General features: G+C 34.5%; 2 protein-coding genes across 2 annotated transcripts; both read left to right on the top strand.

Annotated features, from left to right (window-relative positions):
• The first annotated feature begins 4,195 nt into the window (after window positions 1-4,195).
• Window positions 4,196-7,661, top strand: LOC107859649 (protein SET DOMAIN GROUP 40). The gene is made up of 6 exons (XM_016704725.2): window positions 4,196-4,500; window positions 4,701-4,851; window positions 5,866-5,997; window positions 6,150-6,290; window positions 6,520-6,786; window positions 7,017-7,661. The coding sequence occupies exons 1-6, from the start codon at window positions 4,346-4,348 to the stop codon at window positions 7,647-7,649; spliced, it is 1,479 nt and encodes a 492-aa protein (XP_016560211.1). The 5' UTR covers window positions 4,196-4,345; the 3' UTR covers window positions 7,650-7,661.
• A 1,086-nt stretch (window positions 7,662-8,747) lies between these two features.
• Window positions 8,748-12,863, top strand: LOC107859648 (50S ribosomal protein L15). The gene is made up of 4 exons (XM_016704723.2): window positions 8,748-9,266; window positions 11,571-11,654; window positions 11,742-11,831; window positions 12,325-12,863. The coding sequence occupies exons 1-4, from the start codon at window positions 8,856-8,858 to the stop codon at window positions 12,580-12,582; spliced, it is 843 nt and encodes a 280-aa protein (XP_016560209.1). The 5' UTR covers window positions 8,748-8,855; the 3' UTR covers window positions 12,583-12,863.
• The last annotated feature ends 2,453 nt before the right edge of the window (window positions 12,864-15,316 follow it).

Genomic DNA, 15,316 nt, shown 5'->3' with positions numbered 1-15,316 from the left:
TTCTCTAAGAAAAAAATAACTTATCAACCAAGATATATGAAGAACTCTTACTAAAGATATACAACTTCATGAACGATTAGTGAATGATTTTCATGTATATTTGATGACGCAATATTTATATTCGATAATATTTTAATAGTGATGTAGTCATTACTCAATCAACGAATAATATATTAATCAATTAAGAGTCATTTTAGCAAATAAATAGTATCATTTGTGACCAACTATTTATCTATTAGTATAATTATAATGATTATTAGCATAAATATTTTGTTTGATAATTTAAACTCTTTTAATCAAGAAAAAAAAATTAGCGCACAAATTTAATAGTCATTCATGAAAATATTATATATATATATATATATATATATATTAATTTTAATTTGAATCATTTTAGAAATAAAAATTAATAATAATCAATTCTACATATTGATAACAGCTTTCAGGGTATTTCAGAAATCTTACAAAAAAAAATGCTTAACAACACTTGTTTATTAAACACATCAATAACTTTTTTTTCAATTTTAGCACATCTATTCAAATACATAATTGTTTATTTTTTAAATTTTTTTTAGCACTTTCAAAAGTATTTTTAAAAGAAATATTTTTTTCCAACCTATTGCTCATGGCCATTCAATTCAGCGGCAGGATCGGCAGGATCAAATTGTTTTTATGGTTGACTTTTACTTCGTTACATTTTAACTTGAATATCTATTAATAAAATAATTATATATTTTTATTAATTGATATTTATTATTGTGTTTTGAAATCATTTGAGAAATAAAATAATTAATATGAGATGTAAAACAGGAAAAAAATTATCTTTTTATAATATATTAAAATGAAAAATAAAAATAAAAATTTAATTAAAAAAAAAGTGAAAAGTAATCTTGAATGGAGGGAGCATTTTTATGGGTATGGAGGCAGAACTGTTTGTGCCTCATTATTAATATGAAAATGGAATAGCAACATATTGGAGGTGCAAAAGATGAAAAAACGAAGGGAAAAATGCATAAACTAGCATACTTCAGTATTAAATTATAGAATATAATAAAATTTTTATCAAATTACATTTTGTAGCATATGTATTTGTATGTATTTGTATTTTTATAGCAACCATTTATAAAATTATAAAATACATATCGATCATAAGGACAGTAAAAATCATATGTATTTGTATTTTTGTAGCAACGGTTTACAAAAAATACAAAATATAACTTGCTATATTATATAATTATGAAACTGTTATTATAAAACTCACAATTAACGAGATAAGTATGCTATTTCTAAATTTTTCACTTTTTAAGATTGGTCTAATAATATTCGTGTATCTAGTCAAGGAAATAGTAGTAATATTTTGAATTAAACTGATGTTTAATTTTTGCCTTTATAAATGTAACTTATACTTTCTAGATCATAAGTTTCTTAAGGTGTATGGGACATGACATACCACAACACGTAAGATATTATTATGAGAAAATGTTAATTTATGCCTTGTAAAAAGATTATTTCCCCCTAATGGAGTGATTACATTTGCGTACTTTTGAGTAGATTTTTGAAAAATTATTTCACTTGTGAAAAAAAGTAAAAACATGCTCCATTTGGTCATGAATTTTCTAATTCCAACTTCAAATTTTTTTTTTAAAAAAAGTGAAAACAAGTTTTTTACATTTTTCATTCATACTTCTCTCACAAAATTTTAAAAACAACTTTAATTTATATCCATGGTCAAACACAACTCCAACTCCAACTTTATCTTCAACTCCAATTCTAACTTCATCTTCAACTCCAATTCTAACTTAGAAAAAAAATAATTTTCATAACCAAACGGATTGGTAAGTTTTATAATGGTAGGTGTATAACTGAGCCGCTAGTACAATGAAGGATAAAGTTAAATGATAAATGAAAATAGAGAAGGATTTTTGACCTTTTCTTTTTTAAAAAACAGATTAGTAACTTAGGACAATGCCACAGTAGGCATATAACTTAACAAATCAAAACACATGCACATAGTGTTAGAAAAGTGCTCGCTATTATTATATGTAAAAGTTAGAAAACTCGTAAAAAACATCATTCTTACCTTATACTATACAAAAAAAAAGTTGAAGTTATACCTAAACTATATAAGTGGTTTATTACACACCTTAACTATATAAAAGTGATATTATTGCCTCCCCATTTTAGACGCATCCAGCCTATTAAATAACAAAAGTAAACAGCTAAAAACATTAAGGGAAAAAGCATCATTTCCACCCCAAACTATAGTCGAAAAGTCGAATTCACACCTAAATTATATAAGTGACCTATTACATACCTTAATAATAAAAAGGTGATATTTTGTACTCTCTAGATCTGATGTGGAAAATACATAATTATTTAAATAAAAATTGACGCGTTTAAATTAAAAATTAATACAAAACAATTTTAAAAAATTTAAATACTCCTCCCTCAACCCCCAGCATCCATCTCCCCACCTCCACCCCCAAATAATCATCTTCTTCATCACTCTCTCCCACCCCCACCCCCCCAAACCATCATCTTCTTCATCACCCTCACCCCCAAATCATCATCTTCTTCATCACCCCCCACCCCAAAACCATCATCTTCTTCATCACCCCCCACCCCGAAACTCCAACTCCAACCCCAAACCATCTTTTTCTTCATCACCCTCACCCCAACCAACACAGTTTCTTCATCACCCCACCTTCAAATTCCAACTCCATCCCCAAATAACACAATTCATCCTCCACCTTCATCGAATCAATGTCAATTTCACAATGAACAAAATCAAATTGTATTTGATGTTTAAATGGGTAAAATCAGATTTTATAAAAAAAAAAATATATATAAAAATTTACAGCAAGGATGTTTTTCGATGAATTCTCGTCGAAAAAGTCGAATTCATCGTCGATTTTTTTCTCTCTGTCTGTTAATTATTAATCCATCCAAAAATGTAGCTTGCTAACATATTAGTTTTTTTTTTTTCAATTATAGCTGAAAAACAAATAGAAAAAGTACGAAAATATGTTGGTCATTATCATTTAAAACACAGAAGCCAACAATCGAGTGACCATTTTTTGAAATAATAATGGCCATTATAATTGATTTTTTTTAAAGAAATGACGATGGGTTACGGATGAAGAACAATGTTAGAAGAAATTAATTGTTATGGTAATTTTGTTGGTGGGATAAAGTTTATGGTGGTGAATAAGGTGTAATGGAGGTTTTGGACATTGACAACAATGAAAGTTTTAGACATTGAAGAAGAAGGAAAAAAATTAAATTAAAAAGAAAAAATTATGAAAATAATAAATTTATTATTTTTTCGGATTATGCTGATGTGGTGCTGATGTGACAGCGCGTGTAAAACATCACACAAGTGGTGTAATACCTGACGGTATAAAAAGCATCATTTTTTTTTATAGTTAAGCTGTGTAATAGGTCACTTATATAGTTTAGATATGAATTCGACTTTTTAATTATAGTTTAGGATGAAAATAATGACTTTTTCCTTATTTTTAGCGTAAGAACTAAGAATGTATTGATGAAATCTCTGCACAACAGAGCATGACACTTGCTAGAATTTATAGCCAAATGTTGATAACCTTTTAAATTAATCTCCCAATTCTGTTGATTCATCAAAATTTATGATAAGAATCATTAATCAGAAAACACGACGACACATGTAGGAATCAAAAATTTTGTGGCTCTACAAAAAAAAAATCTAATTTCTGTTAAAGTTTTAGGATGATGCCATACCCTGAATCTTGTTTGGTGGTTACTCAACTTTAAATCCTAAATTACGCTTATATAAAAGGATAAATATCTCTTAAAGATACATCTCCAATATCCCACAAATTCATGGGATATTTAAAAAGAGATCATTTTATATTCAAGAAATACGCAATTAACGGTCCTCAAATATGAATCAAGGAAGGAACAAAATTGTACGCACATTATTTATCAATAAAAGTTTTATTTCTTTATATATTAGTTTGTAGTTGAAATTTATTTTCCATGAATTAAAATTTGCTAATAAGGTCAAAACTTAAATAGAAACATAAATTCAAATAAACTTTGTCTATCAAAATAATAGTTGATAAATGTATATTTTTATATATTACTACATAAAATGTATACTTTTGATTTAAAAGTATATAAATTTTAGTATATATTTGACTGGGAAATGCAATTATATTTGACAGACCGGCCTAATGTCTAACTTGCCCGATCATATTTGTTTCATTGGCTTCTGGACTCGGGCCCAGTTAAGCTGAATTGGGCCATCCGACTCGGCCTTGAGGACAAAAGAAAGGGAAAAGCCCAGCTCCACTGCAAAGCCGCCATGGAAGAAGCTGAAGCTGAATCACTGAACCTGAAGAACTTCCTGAAATGGGCAGCCGAGCTAGGCATCTCAGATTCTCCTCCAACTTCTACAATTCAATCAGATTCATGTTTGGGACAATCCCTTTTTGTATCCAATTTCCCTGAAGCTGGAGGGTATACATATATATATATATATATATATTAATTAATTAATCATAACTCATTTCTCTTGTATCAATTAGAAAAAAAAAGAGAGGCAGTGCACTCAAGCTACTGGTCATGTACAACAACTTTACGAGTTACTTCAAGGATTGCATTCATTTTCTTGTACGAGACTGATGAGAAAATTATTGATATTTTTTCTATTGTTGAAGGAGAGGTTTAGCAGCAGCGCGTGATGTTAGGAAAGGGGAATTGATTCTTAGTGTTCCAAAAGGAGCGTTAATGACTAGTCAAAGTCTGATGATGAATGACGAGGCATTGTCCATTGCTGTCAAGAAGCACCCTTCTCTATCCTCTACGCAGGTTATTCTTCTCTTAAATATGTAGTATAAGAATTGGAACTTGGGTTTTTGTTTTGTTTGGATTAAAGGTAGGAACTTTATGTTTTTTTTTTTTTGGAGTTTTATATGATCAATACTAGTAATGTGAATTTAATTCAACAGGTTGCTGAAAATCTTGTATATATATGACCTAGATATTATGTCTGTTCTTGAAGTAAATTGGTAAAGCTCTGTGGCTTAAAGATTCTACATTCTTGTTCTCTAAGCTACTGCTTTATGCGCCAATTTAAGTGTTCTGTTAAGCTTGTGTACGTTATAATGGCTGCGTAAAGCCTGTAAATCAAGTGTGCAGCAAGAGTTTATAGGCGAAGACACACTCAGTCGAAGGTAGGTCAATCGAATAGATAGAAGATCTGACGCCTGGTCGGAGAGAATGGGGGCACGAGTTCCTGACTTAATAGAACAGTGTTTTGTGGTCCGGAGGAAATCTATCATAGTGATTCTACTAGACCTGAAAACAAATGAAGATAAAGCTTTAACCGAGCGTAGTTGGTGGAATACGACCTCTTGATTTGAAGTTTCTGGATTACTAGGCTACTATTTTAAGCTCTGTTGCGGTTGGAAAAGGAGAGGAGAGTCGTGGGATTCCATTCTCTGACTAGTTGAAGTTTTGTTACATTTATACAAGAGTTGGTAATGTACTAAATGAGTTTTTTTAGTAAAAGAGTAGTGCGTAGTGAAATTTAGATAATTAAGTGTTGAAAAAGCTTTGGTAGGTGTAGATAAAAGCATTGTGTTAAAAAAGTGAAAATAGTTTTCAAAAAATTCATTTAGTAGCTGTTGTTGTATTGAAAGGCTGGACCCTTATGTCAAGATAAACAACTCAAGTGAATACAGTGTTGGCTGTGCAAATTGAATCAAATCACCACAGTTTAGAGTGGTTAATACTTGCCCTGCTCTTTGTGATTTGTTTGGCAAGTAATGGTGGTTTCCTTCAGTTTGATGTTTATGCTTTTTGAGCTTATTTTTACTGCAGATATTGGCTGTTGCATTGTTAAATGAAGTGAACAAGGGGAAGAGTTCTCGCTGGTGGCCCTATCTAAAGCAGTTTCCCCGCAGCTATGACACCCTTGCAGATTTCGGCAAATTCGAGATACAATCATTGCAAGTTTGTAGCAATCCCTACATGTCAAAATGTAGTATTTCGTAGTTGGGAAACACTTCTCCATTCACTGCATTGTTAATGTCTATTTTAAACCATCGTTGCTGACTGAATTTCACCATGAAAGCCTTCCTCTTAAATATCTGCCATTCTTTCAGATTGATGATGCCATATGGGCTGCACAAAAGGCTTCTCAGAAAGCTGAAGAGGAGTGGAATGAAGCAACTGCGCTTATGCATGAACTCAAGCTCAAGCCACAATTCCTCACTCTTAAGGCTTGGCTCTGGGCCTCTGGTTCTGTAAGTATTGAGTGAACGCACAAGTGCTAATCTGGAATAATACCATGTCATTTTTTAGTTGGGTGTTACTGATTAGAAAGCCATAATTATTTCAAGATACCAATGCTGTGTTTTATTCGTGATCCATCTAGCGCTCTGACTGTCTTCATTCACGATGTACTTGAGCTCTATTGTCTTTCAATTCCTTGTTATAATCATGGTTTAACATGAAAATAGTTTTTTATTGAAGATATCCTCGCGCACCATGCATATACCTTGGGATGAAGCTGGATGTTTATGCCCTGTGGGAGATTTCTTCAACTATGCAGCTCCTGGAGAGGAAACATCTGATTCTGAAGACCAGGCTGCTGGAAAGGCCTCTTCTTTGCCAGAAGATGGTATGCTTAAATCAGAAACTGAATTGGCTGCTGCCCATAGGCTAATAGATGCTGGATATGAGAAAGACGTTTCTTCATACTGTTTCTATGCTAGAAGAGACTACCGGAAAGGAGATCAGGTGATTCTGAAATGCATCCTTCCTTTTAATACTTTTCTATTCTGTATGTGTGGCATTCAATAAATTTATAAAAATTGTTCCTTTTCATTAGTAAGTTGCGTGTGGTGAATGCGCTTGGTTTGCATCGACTATCCAGTGTCATTATCACGACAGTTTGCCATCTGATTTTGAGTTATGTCTCTAGTTTGAAGGAGCTGTATTGATGCCCCTATCTTGGTTGATTACTGCAGGTTCTTCTAAGCTACGGAACCTACACAAATTTGGAGCTTCTTCAACACTATGGATTTCTTCTGATGGAGAACCCAAATGAGAAGGCCTTTATACCTTTAGAACCAGATATGTATTCACTATGCTCATGGGAGAATGAGTTACTATACCTTCAGCCAGATGGGAAGCCATCCTTTGCATTACTATCAACTGTGAGATTCTGTGCGGTCCCTAAAACCAGTCGCAGGTCTGTTGTGCACCTTGTTTATTCAGGAAACCGACTTTCAACAGAGAATGAAGTTGTTGCGATGAGATGGCTAGCAAAGAAATGCAGAACAATATTGGACATTCTTCCAACAACTGCTGAAGAAGACGGCAATTTGCTCTCCTTCCTTGGTGAATTTCTAGATATCCATCAGTCCGGAGAGATTAAAGAGATGTCATCACCACTTCCTACTGAGCTTTGTGCTTTTATTAAAAGCAAGAATTTGGTTAGTGAAGGAATTTTTGCCATGTCAAGAGTAGCTAGAAGGTCTATAGAGAGATGGAAATTAGCTATTCTGTGGAGGCATCTCTACAAGAGAATACTTTGGAATTGCATTGTACATTGTACTGAAGTAATTAATGATATTGTATCTCGAGATTCAATACAATGAAATCTTCATTGAGCCTCCGTGTATTTGCATTCATGTTGCATATTCCCTTGATAAATTGATGAGAAAGCTCTATCGTGGCTCAGACGGTACCACCTTATCCAGATGAAACTGCAGGGATACATAAGTTTTTCGGCATCAGTATGGTGAGAAATCTGAATAGTGACAAATCCAGGAAAGCCTTGAAGGAGATTGCTTCTTTGCCCCTGTTAAACTAGCACGCTGTCATTGATTGTTTACCACCTTATTTCATAATTTTGTAAGGAAATGAAGAGGTTAGATGAAACTTGTATAAAACGAAAACATGGTGTCAAGTGCCGAGATGAAAGCTTTTCTAGCTTGAACTCACTCTATTTTCCTTCCACATTTTGCCGGTTTGACCATTCTGAAGGTACAAGTCTACAACAAATTTGAACCTATTGAAAAGCAAATTAGAGGAGTATTGCATTTTTATTTTGGCAAATATCCAATAAAAGAGAAAAATAACCTTAGAGAGCCTGTTTCAATAGATTCAAATTCATAAATTAAAATTTATAACTTGCGACTTCGTTATTTTGACTTAAAACAAGTGTTCTAAAGGACCTTTTAGTCTTATATTACAAAAGCTATAAAAATACTTATAAATTATTTTTACGAAGAAAATGCTTAACATAAGCTTACTTCATTATAATACGTTTTTCTTTCTCAATATATTAATCAAATGCTGAGTTCTTCAAAGCTTTTAGCCTTTCACCAACACCGTGATACAAGAAAAACTAAGTTAAGCTAAAGAATGATTTCCACAACTCTCTTCTTATTTACATGTTACTTCTTCTGTTCAACAATACTTATCTATTATATCAAACATTAATATTCAATAATACTTGTTCAGTCTGAAAAATCAATATATAAATAATAGTTCACCCTTTACCACCAATTTTACCCTTGTTCTCAAATTTTATTCATCACTCAATGCATTAGATTTTTTATATTCAAAAGATAATAGTACATCAATAATGTACAAATATTATTGAAGTAAATAAATAAATAAATACCCCATAGGTAGTTAAGGGACCAAAACTAAACGCTTAAAACCAAACTTACGAGCTGAAAGTGTAAACAACGTAAGACTAATGGGACTAGTGTGGATAAAACGAAGTACTAGTATCAAATTAAACTTGTAGCAATGGCATGTCCGTATATCTCACATAAACCCTAGAATTAGAAGAAATGTTGAGAAGAAGAATCATTTCGCTGCTATCTTCTTCCCTCCAAAATGCTCCTATCTCCATCAAGATTCCCCAACCCATTTCCATATCTTTACAAAAGTTTCCATTTTTGCAATTTTGTGAACGACCCATCACCACCATTTCTCCTCCTAGTGGATCATTGGGTTGGCAGTTTCAAAGAGCCTACAGTCTTCTGAGCCTAAATGATTTGCAAGATAACAAGGGTGCTAGGAAGCAGAAGACTCGAAAGGGTAGAGGTATTGGGTCCGGTAAAGGAAAGACTGCGGGTCGAGGACATAAGGGTCAGAAAGCTAGAGGCACTTATAAGTTTGGGTTTGAAGGTGGACAGACTCCGCTTCGTCGCCGCGTCCCTAAACGTGGATTTAAGAACCCATTCAGTCTAACATTTCAGGTATTGGTTTGATTGATTTCTTGATTATAGCTGGGATCATGTTGAAAGTTCAGATTTTTAATAGAGGAGAGTATTCATTTGAGTAAATATGAGATGTGACATTGTACTTTTTGTTAATGTATCTAATCAAAAGAAAGCAGGACATGTAAAATGGGAGTGCTAGTTTGGAAAATTTGGTAGTTTGTTAGTGTTTTAAGTGAAGGTTCTACTGGATTAGCTATCTGGGGGAGCGTTATTGCCTCTATTTTAAGAGACTTTGATATGGATGCTTGGAATTAGTTACAGGATGAGTGCAGCTGATGTTTTGAACAATACCCTTTTGAAGCTTTGATCAGATTATTGCTTATAAGCTGAGCGTTATGCATACTTCATCACTATGTAGTTTCAGGAACAACTTGATATAACTGAAATCTAAACTGGGGTTAGAGAATTCGTTCGGATCCTCCCACATGTTCAATCTCTTTTTAGCGGTTTCCCCAGAGATAGAAGAAAAATATTAGCATACGTAAGGTCTCAAAGTAGTAATGTTGCTGTTCAAAATACCGATATAATCAAATCAAGAGAAGTTGAAAGGAAGTGCCATTAAAATTGAACAAAAACAACATAAGGTAATTTGGCAGTTCAAAATTGCTCAAAATAAAGGCGGTTACTTGCCTGTTTCAAAAATAAATAAATAAATAAATAAATAAATAAATAAAGGCGGTTACGTGATGATCCTAAATCTTAAGCAGTATCGAATTCCTCAAGATCAAAATATTTCGCCTATAAGGAGAATGGCTAGATTGCAACTTCATCAGTTCCATAATAGGAGCCACTCTTTCCAAGGGCAAGCAACTGAGAGTATGATCCTTGTTCCACAACTTTTCCATTTTTAATCACAGCTATGGTTTCTGTCTTCTGTATCGTTGATAAGCGATGAACTACAACTACAGTTCTACTGATCATCATCTTCTCCAATGCTTCTTGTACCAAACAAATACACTGTCAAGCACGCTAGTTGCCTCGTCTAGTATAGTTGGATTCTTTAGTATTGTTCGTGCAAGTGCTATTCTTTTCCTTTGTCCTCCTGAAAGTTGGACTTCTCTTCACCCCAATAAGTTTCATATCCATCCTTCGTAGCACTGCATTACATGATTGCAGTTATTCAGCATTTTGTTTCATAAATGAAACAAATAGCATTAGCAGGGGAATGAAGGGATTTATAATTATCATACCTTTGAAATTCATTTGCATTAGCACAAATTGCAGCTTTCTTGATTTCAGACTCTGTAGCTTCTTCTTTCCCATAAATGATATTGCCGCGTATTGATCCAGCAAAAAGGGTAGGTTCTTTACTCACTAGAGCAATCTGTGATCTCAAGCTCTTCAAGTTGTAGCTTTTGATGTCTGTCAACAATCAGAATTTGCCCCTTTATTTTATCATAAAATCTTTCTATCAAACCCATAATTGGTGGATTTTCTATCTCTTGGCCCAACAAGTGCTACCGTTTTTCCAGATTCATGCCTTGGAAGATTGCTTGATCAGGCCTAGAAGGATAATAAAAGAAGACATTGTCAGTTCTATCTTTCCTCTATATACCTTCGTGACTTTAAACCCTTCAGGATTATCAGGTTCTATCTCAGTCATCGATCTAAGATAGGAAATACAGATGCAATTGCATCGTTACCTGTTTCCAAATCAGAAGTCTCAAAAGGAAGAGAACTTGAACCAGTTGCTTTGAATTGAGTAAGCTTTTGTCCATAATTCTTCCCCCATACATTATGTTGAGGCAATGGAAACTGCAGTTGGAAATTGATAGCACAACAAGCCAGCACCAGAAAGTAGTGACTGTTTGATGTTTTCTATTCTGGGACTGCCTGAGGTTTTTCAAAGAGGTCTAACATTCTATCTTGAGAAGAGAAGGCAGTGATAGTTTTGTGATTGATCACTGCTTCACTTGCTAGCTGCCTTCCTTCACCCTGTGCCATTTGGGATCTTTCCAACATTCTTTTCATCAGCACACTTCGTGAATAGAAGTTTAAGGTTCTATCGATATTACTACAACTTCTACCTAAATATGTTGTTTGCACCATACAGGTGCCGTCAATTATCATTTCAGGAAGAGGCACATATTTTGTTACTAAAAATCCCCCCTTTTTTGATGATATATGGTAAATACGTTACTAATATTTTTTTGTCAATAAGAAAGATATGTGAAGATTTGTTTGGCTATTTAAACCACTGATGGCTGTAAAACTTTAGAGTAATGTTAGTGGGTATCTCTGATTAGTTGTTCCTTATTTTTGTTTATGTGCTCCATGCAGCCAGTTGGGTTGGGAAAAATTGCAAAGTTGATAAATGCTGGGAAGATTGACTCATCAGAGTTGATCACAATGAAAACTCTGAAGGTAATTGTAGCTTATGATGTAACAATAGCGTGATATAGCTTAAGCATTTAGCACCTTGCTTTACAAATCAACTTGTTGTGCCAACAGGATGCTGGTGCAATAGGCAAGCAAATAGAAGATGGAGCCAGGTTGATGGGGCGTGGAGCTGAACATATTCAATGGCCCATCCATCTAGAGGTAAAGGCTATATGATATAGCTCTTTCTATTCTTAGTTTGCTTATATTTTTTTTTGCTCTTGATTTGCATTAGTTTTATAAATTTACTCTTGTTTTACTCTAATATATTAAATTTGGTATTACACTTAATATGAAGTTCATTTGTTAGAAGTCAGTCAATAACATCAATTACAGTTTGCATATGTAAAAGCTTGGTTCAGTTTAGCATTATCAGAAATGTGCTGTTTTTCTCAAAGTATTGATAGGAGAGCAGATATTTTCTTGTTCCTTAGATGTCTTCTGAAAAGGTGAAGAAGCCAGAGAGAGGAGAAAACGAAAGTATTTTTTTCTCTTAATTTACAGCTGGGCATGGATATTTTTGGCATGATCCTATTTTCTCTCTCTTTGTTTATCGTATCAATTATTTTGAGAATATGCATCACATTTGCCACTAAAATGGCTATTGATATCTATCATCTCAATGTACTCATCCAACCTCAACTGTTGATGACAGGTCTCAAGGGTGACCGCTAGAGCTAAAGCAGCTGTAGAAGCAGCGGGTGGGTCTGTAAGGAGAGTGCATTACAACAAACTTGGGTTGCGGGCGCTACTGAAGCCTGAGTGGTTCGAGAAAAAGGGCAGGTTGCTCCCAAGACCAGCAAGGCCTCCACCAAAACTGAAGGATAAGGTGGATAGCATCGGGCGGTTGCCTGCCCCAACCAAGCCTCTTACAACTGAAGATGCTGACTCCATGTCCGCTGCCCCAGCTTGATAGTGACTAGCTTTCTTCATGTTTTATAGATCTGGGTTCCATTGCAGTGGAGCAGTTTTTGGCTTAATGTAGCTTGCCCGATAGCCTTAACACTTCACCAATTGCCATAGATATTCAGAAATAAGATCTTTCACTTGCTGAAGTTTTTGAGTGACCTAAATTTTTCATTCAAGGGTGTATTCATAGGTATATCTGGACTATAACTTTTGCTTCTTTAAATTGAAAATGAGTCTTAATATTTCATTCTAAACCCAAGCATATGAAGATGCAACTTTTTTCTAGACCCGAAGTCTTGCCTTTTTCAATTGATGAGATAAAGCTTTTGATGTTCGGAAGATGAGAATTTGTATAATTTAGAGCAAATTGGACTAATTAATCAATGAGGAGTGATTTCATCTAATATTTGATTGATCATAAGTTTTAATTATGGTGCCTCAGTATTTTGACTGGTTTGCATATATATTACAAGATCATGTGAAATAAGAAAGGAGAAAATTCAAAGAGTCAAATCTTGATTATTCTGTAATACTTCTCTTGATTTCTTTCCTTTGATGGGATTCTTGTAACTGTATAAATTCCTTCATCCTCGTGAATAGAATCATTAAGTTCTTACCAGCGTTTTACAAGGTATTAGGAGCCACTAGGGCTGAAAATCTGCGTTCCATACAGTTCTGGCAGCCTGAGAAGAGGTCTTGGCTTTTGTCTTCGACTCTCTGGTTCATTGTCCAGCAGATCTGATCTGGCTTGCTGCTCTGGCATTGTCTCGTCATTCACAATTCATTCTGGTATTCTTCTAGTGTTGAATCTATATTCGAAGGTGTGTTGTTCAGTTTGCCTCCATCATAGTTTCCTGTTATTTTCTTAGTACTGTTATGGTAAAGGTCCAGTTTTTGTGGGAAGAAGCTGCAAATTTCTTTGGGAACACAGTGGTTTCTTCACTAAAGAGTAGTTGAAAATGTCTGCCAATTATAAACTCTATTGACAATGAAGTACCTGGTTTGGTTAATAACTGTGAATTTGTTAAAGAGCTAATGGATTATCTAGAGTATCTATATTCTGACAAAGGTTATGCCTCTCGAATTTATAAAGTTTTGTAAGGCTTTCTACCATCCTGAGAAGGAAGCTAAGACAGCACATACTTCATGGAGTTTAAGAAAATTTATGACGAATTGAATATGCACTTTCCATTCAGTACTGATATCAAGGTGCAACAAGCTCAGAGGGAGCAAATGGCAATAATGAGTTTCTTAGCGGGACTTTTCTCAAGAGTTTGAGGCTGCTGAATCGCAGATATTCTCCGATTCTGAGATCACTTCTCTCAAAGATGTTTTCAGTTGGGTGCTGTGTACAGAGAGTACTCAGACCAATGTACTTGTTGCAAACGGAGAAGAACAAAATGAAGCTAGAAGAAACTGTCTTGTGAGTTTATTCTCTTGGTTGTCTCCTTTTCTTACACAGTTTAGTTCGTAATCTGCATCAAATTTATGACCTCGTCTTTTACAACAAACTATTTCATGAATCTGTCTATAATTCATCAATGGACGGCGCATGTTATGTTAATTGCAGTTTCAGGCAATGTCAAAATGTTTTCCCGCTGGAAGAGAAACTAATGTTCAAACTGCTGTAAATGTACCGCACACTACATCAACATATTCAGATAGCCCAAATCATGTGACTGGACACAGAACTGTTGTTCCTACATGTGCGCCTCTTGCAAACGCACAACTAGAAGACGTGCGCCTCTTGCAAACGCAACCTATGTGGTTCTCCTACTGTATCTCCAGTCCTTCAAGATCCTTATTTAACAAAGAAAACAATGTGGAGTTGAGATCAGCAGAAGAGTCTTGTAGAGGAGTTGATCATGGCCAAGCTGGGCTTAGAACATCAATATTTTGATTGGAAAGGAGCTGATCATGGTCAAGCTGGGTTCAGAACATCAGTAATTGAATGCGTGGAACAATATCAGCTCGGTGTCTTCATTACATTGACAATGCTGCCAAGTGGAAAGAAGGGACTCAGGCGAGTCAAGTTCAGGTATATTTCCTTTCATAAGTTGTATGCTACAGAATTTCCACTTTTGCTGCATTTTTGGTTTGCTCAAAGATTATGGCTAACATATTGGAAGGAAGGGTTCCCATCGTGATTAAAATGTTAGGCATGAAAGTTAAGCTAATCGTAATTTATTAAGAACATCAGCAGTTATGATCTCTTTTTGCTGTTCATTGTTCATAATATCCTAATTGAAATTGAACTCCAAACTCCGGGCATTCGTTTTTCTGATTTAATTGGGTTTTGCAAGTTGAGTGAACTAACACTTATGCTAGGGCAAATACAGAATTCTGGCAGCGAGTGTGGATACACCTACCGTCCCAAGCTTGAACTCTATGCATATCATATATGTATCGTATACACACAGAATGCGGTACTCTGCATTCACGTCAGCTTTACTTTTCTGCCATTGATCACAAACTCGAATTCAATCCAATAAAGATGTTTTTGTTATATCCGGACTCTCTTTTCACCCCTGCTAGCTGTTATTTAAGTCTTCTTATCACTTAAAAAGTCACCTCATGAGCAAAGGAGATGCATCAACTCTTGATCCATCTCTGCTTATGTCCTAATTATATTTGCCATTGATCAGCATCCTTTGTTAATATGTTAAACTGCTTGCTAAATGCCTTTTTTTTGCAGTAGGAAGAAAGTTTACTGAGAAGGAAGCACTTTGGTGGTGGGA

Source organism: Capsicum annuum, chromosome 2 (assembly GCF_002878395.1).
Source record: "Capsicum annuum cultivar UCD-10X-F1 chromosome 2, UCD10Xv1.1, whole genome shotgun sequence".
NCBI classification, from domain to species: Eukaryota; Viridiplantae; Streptophyta; class Magnoliopsida; order Solanales; family Solanaceae; genus Capsicum; species Capsicum annuum.
The sequence above is the reverse complement of the archived record's forward strand: the minus strand, read 5'-3'. Positions and strand labels throughout refer to the sequence as shown.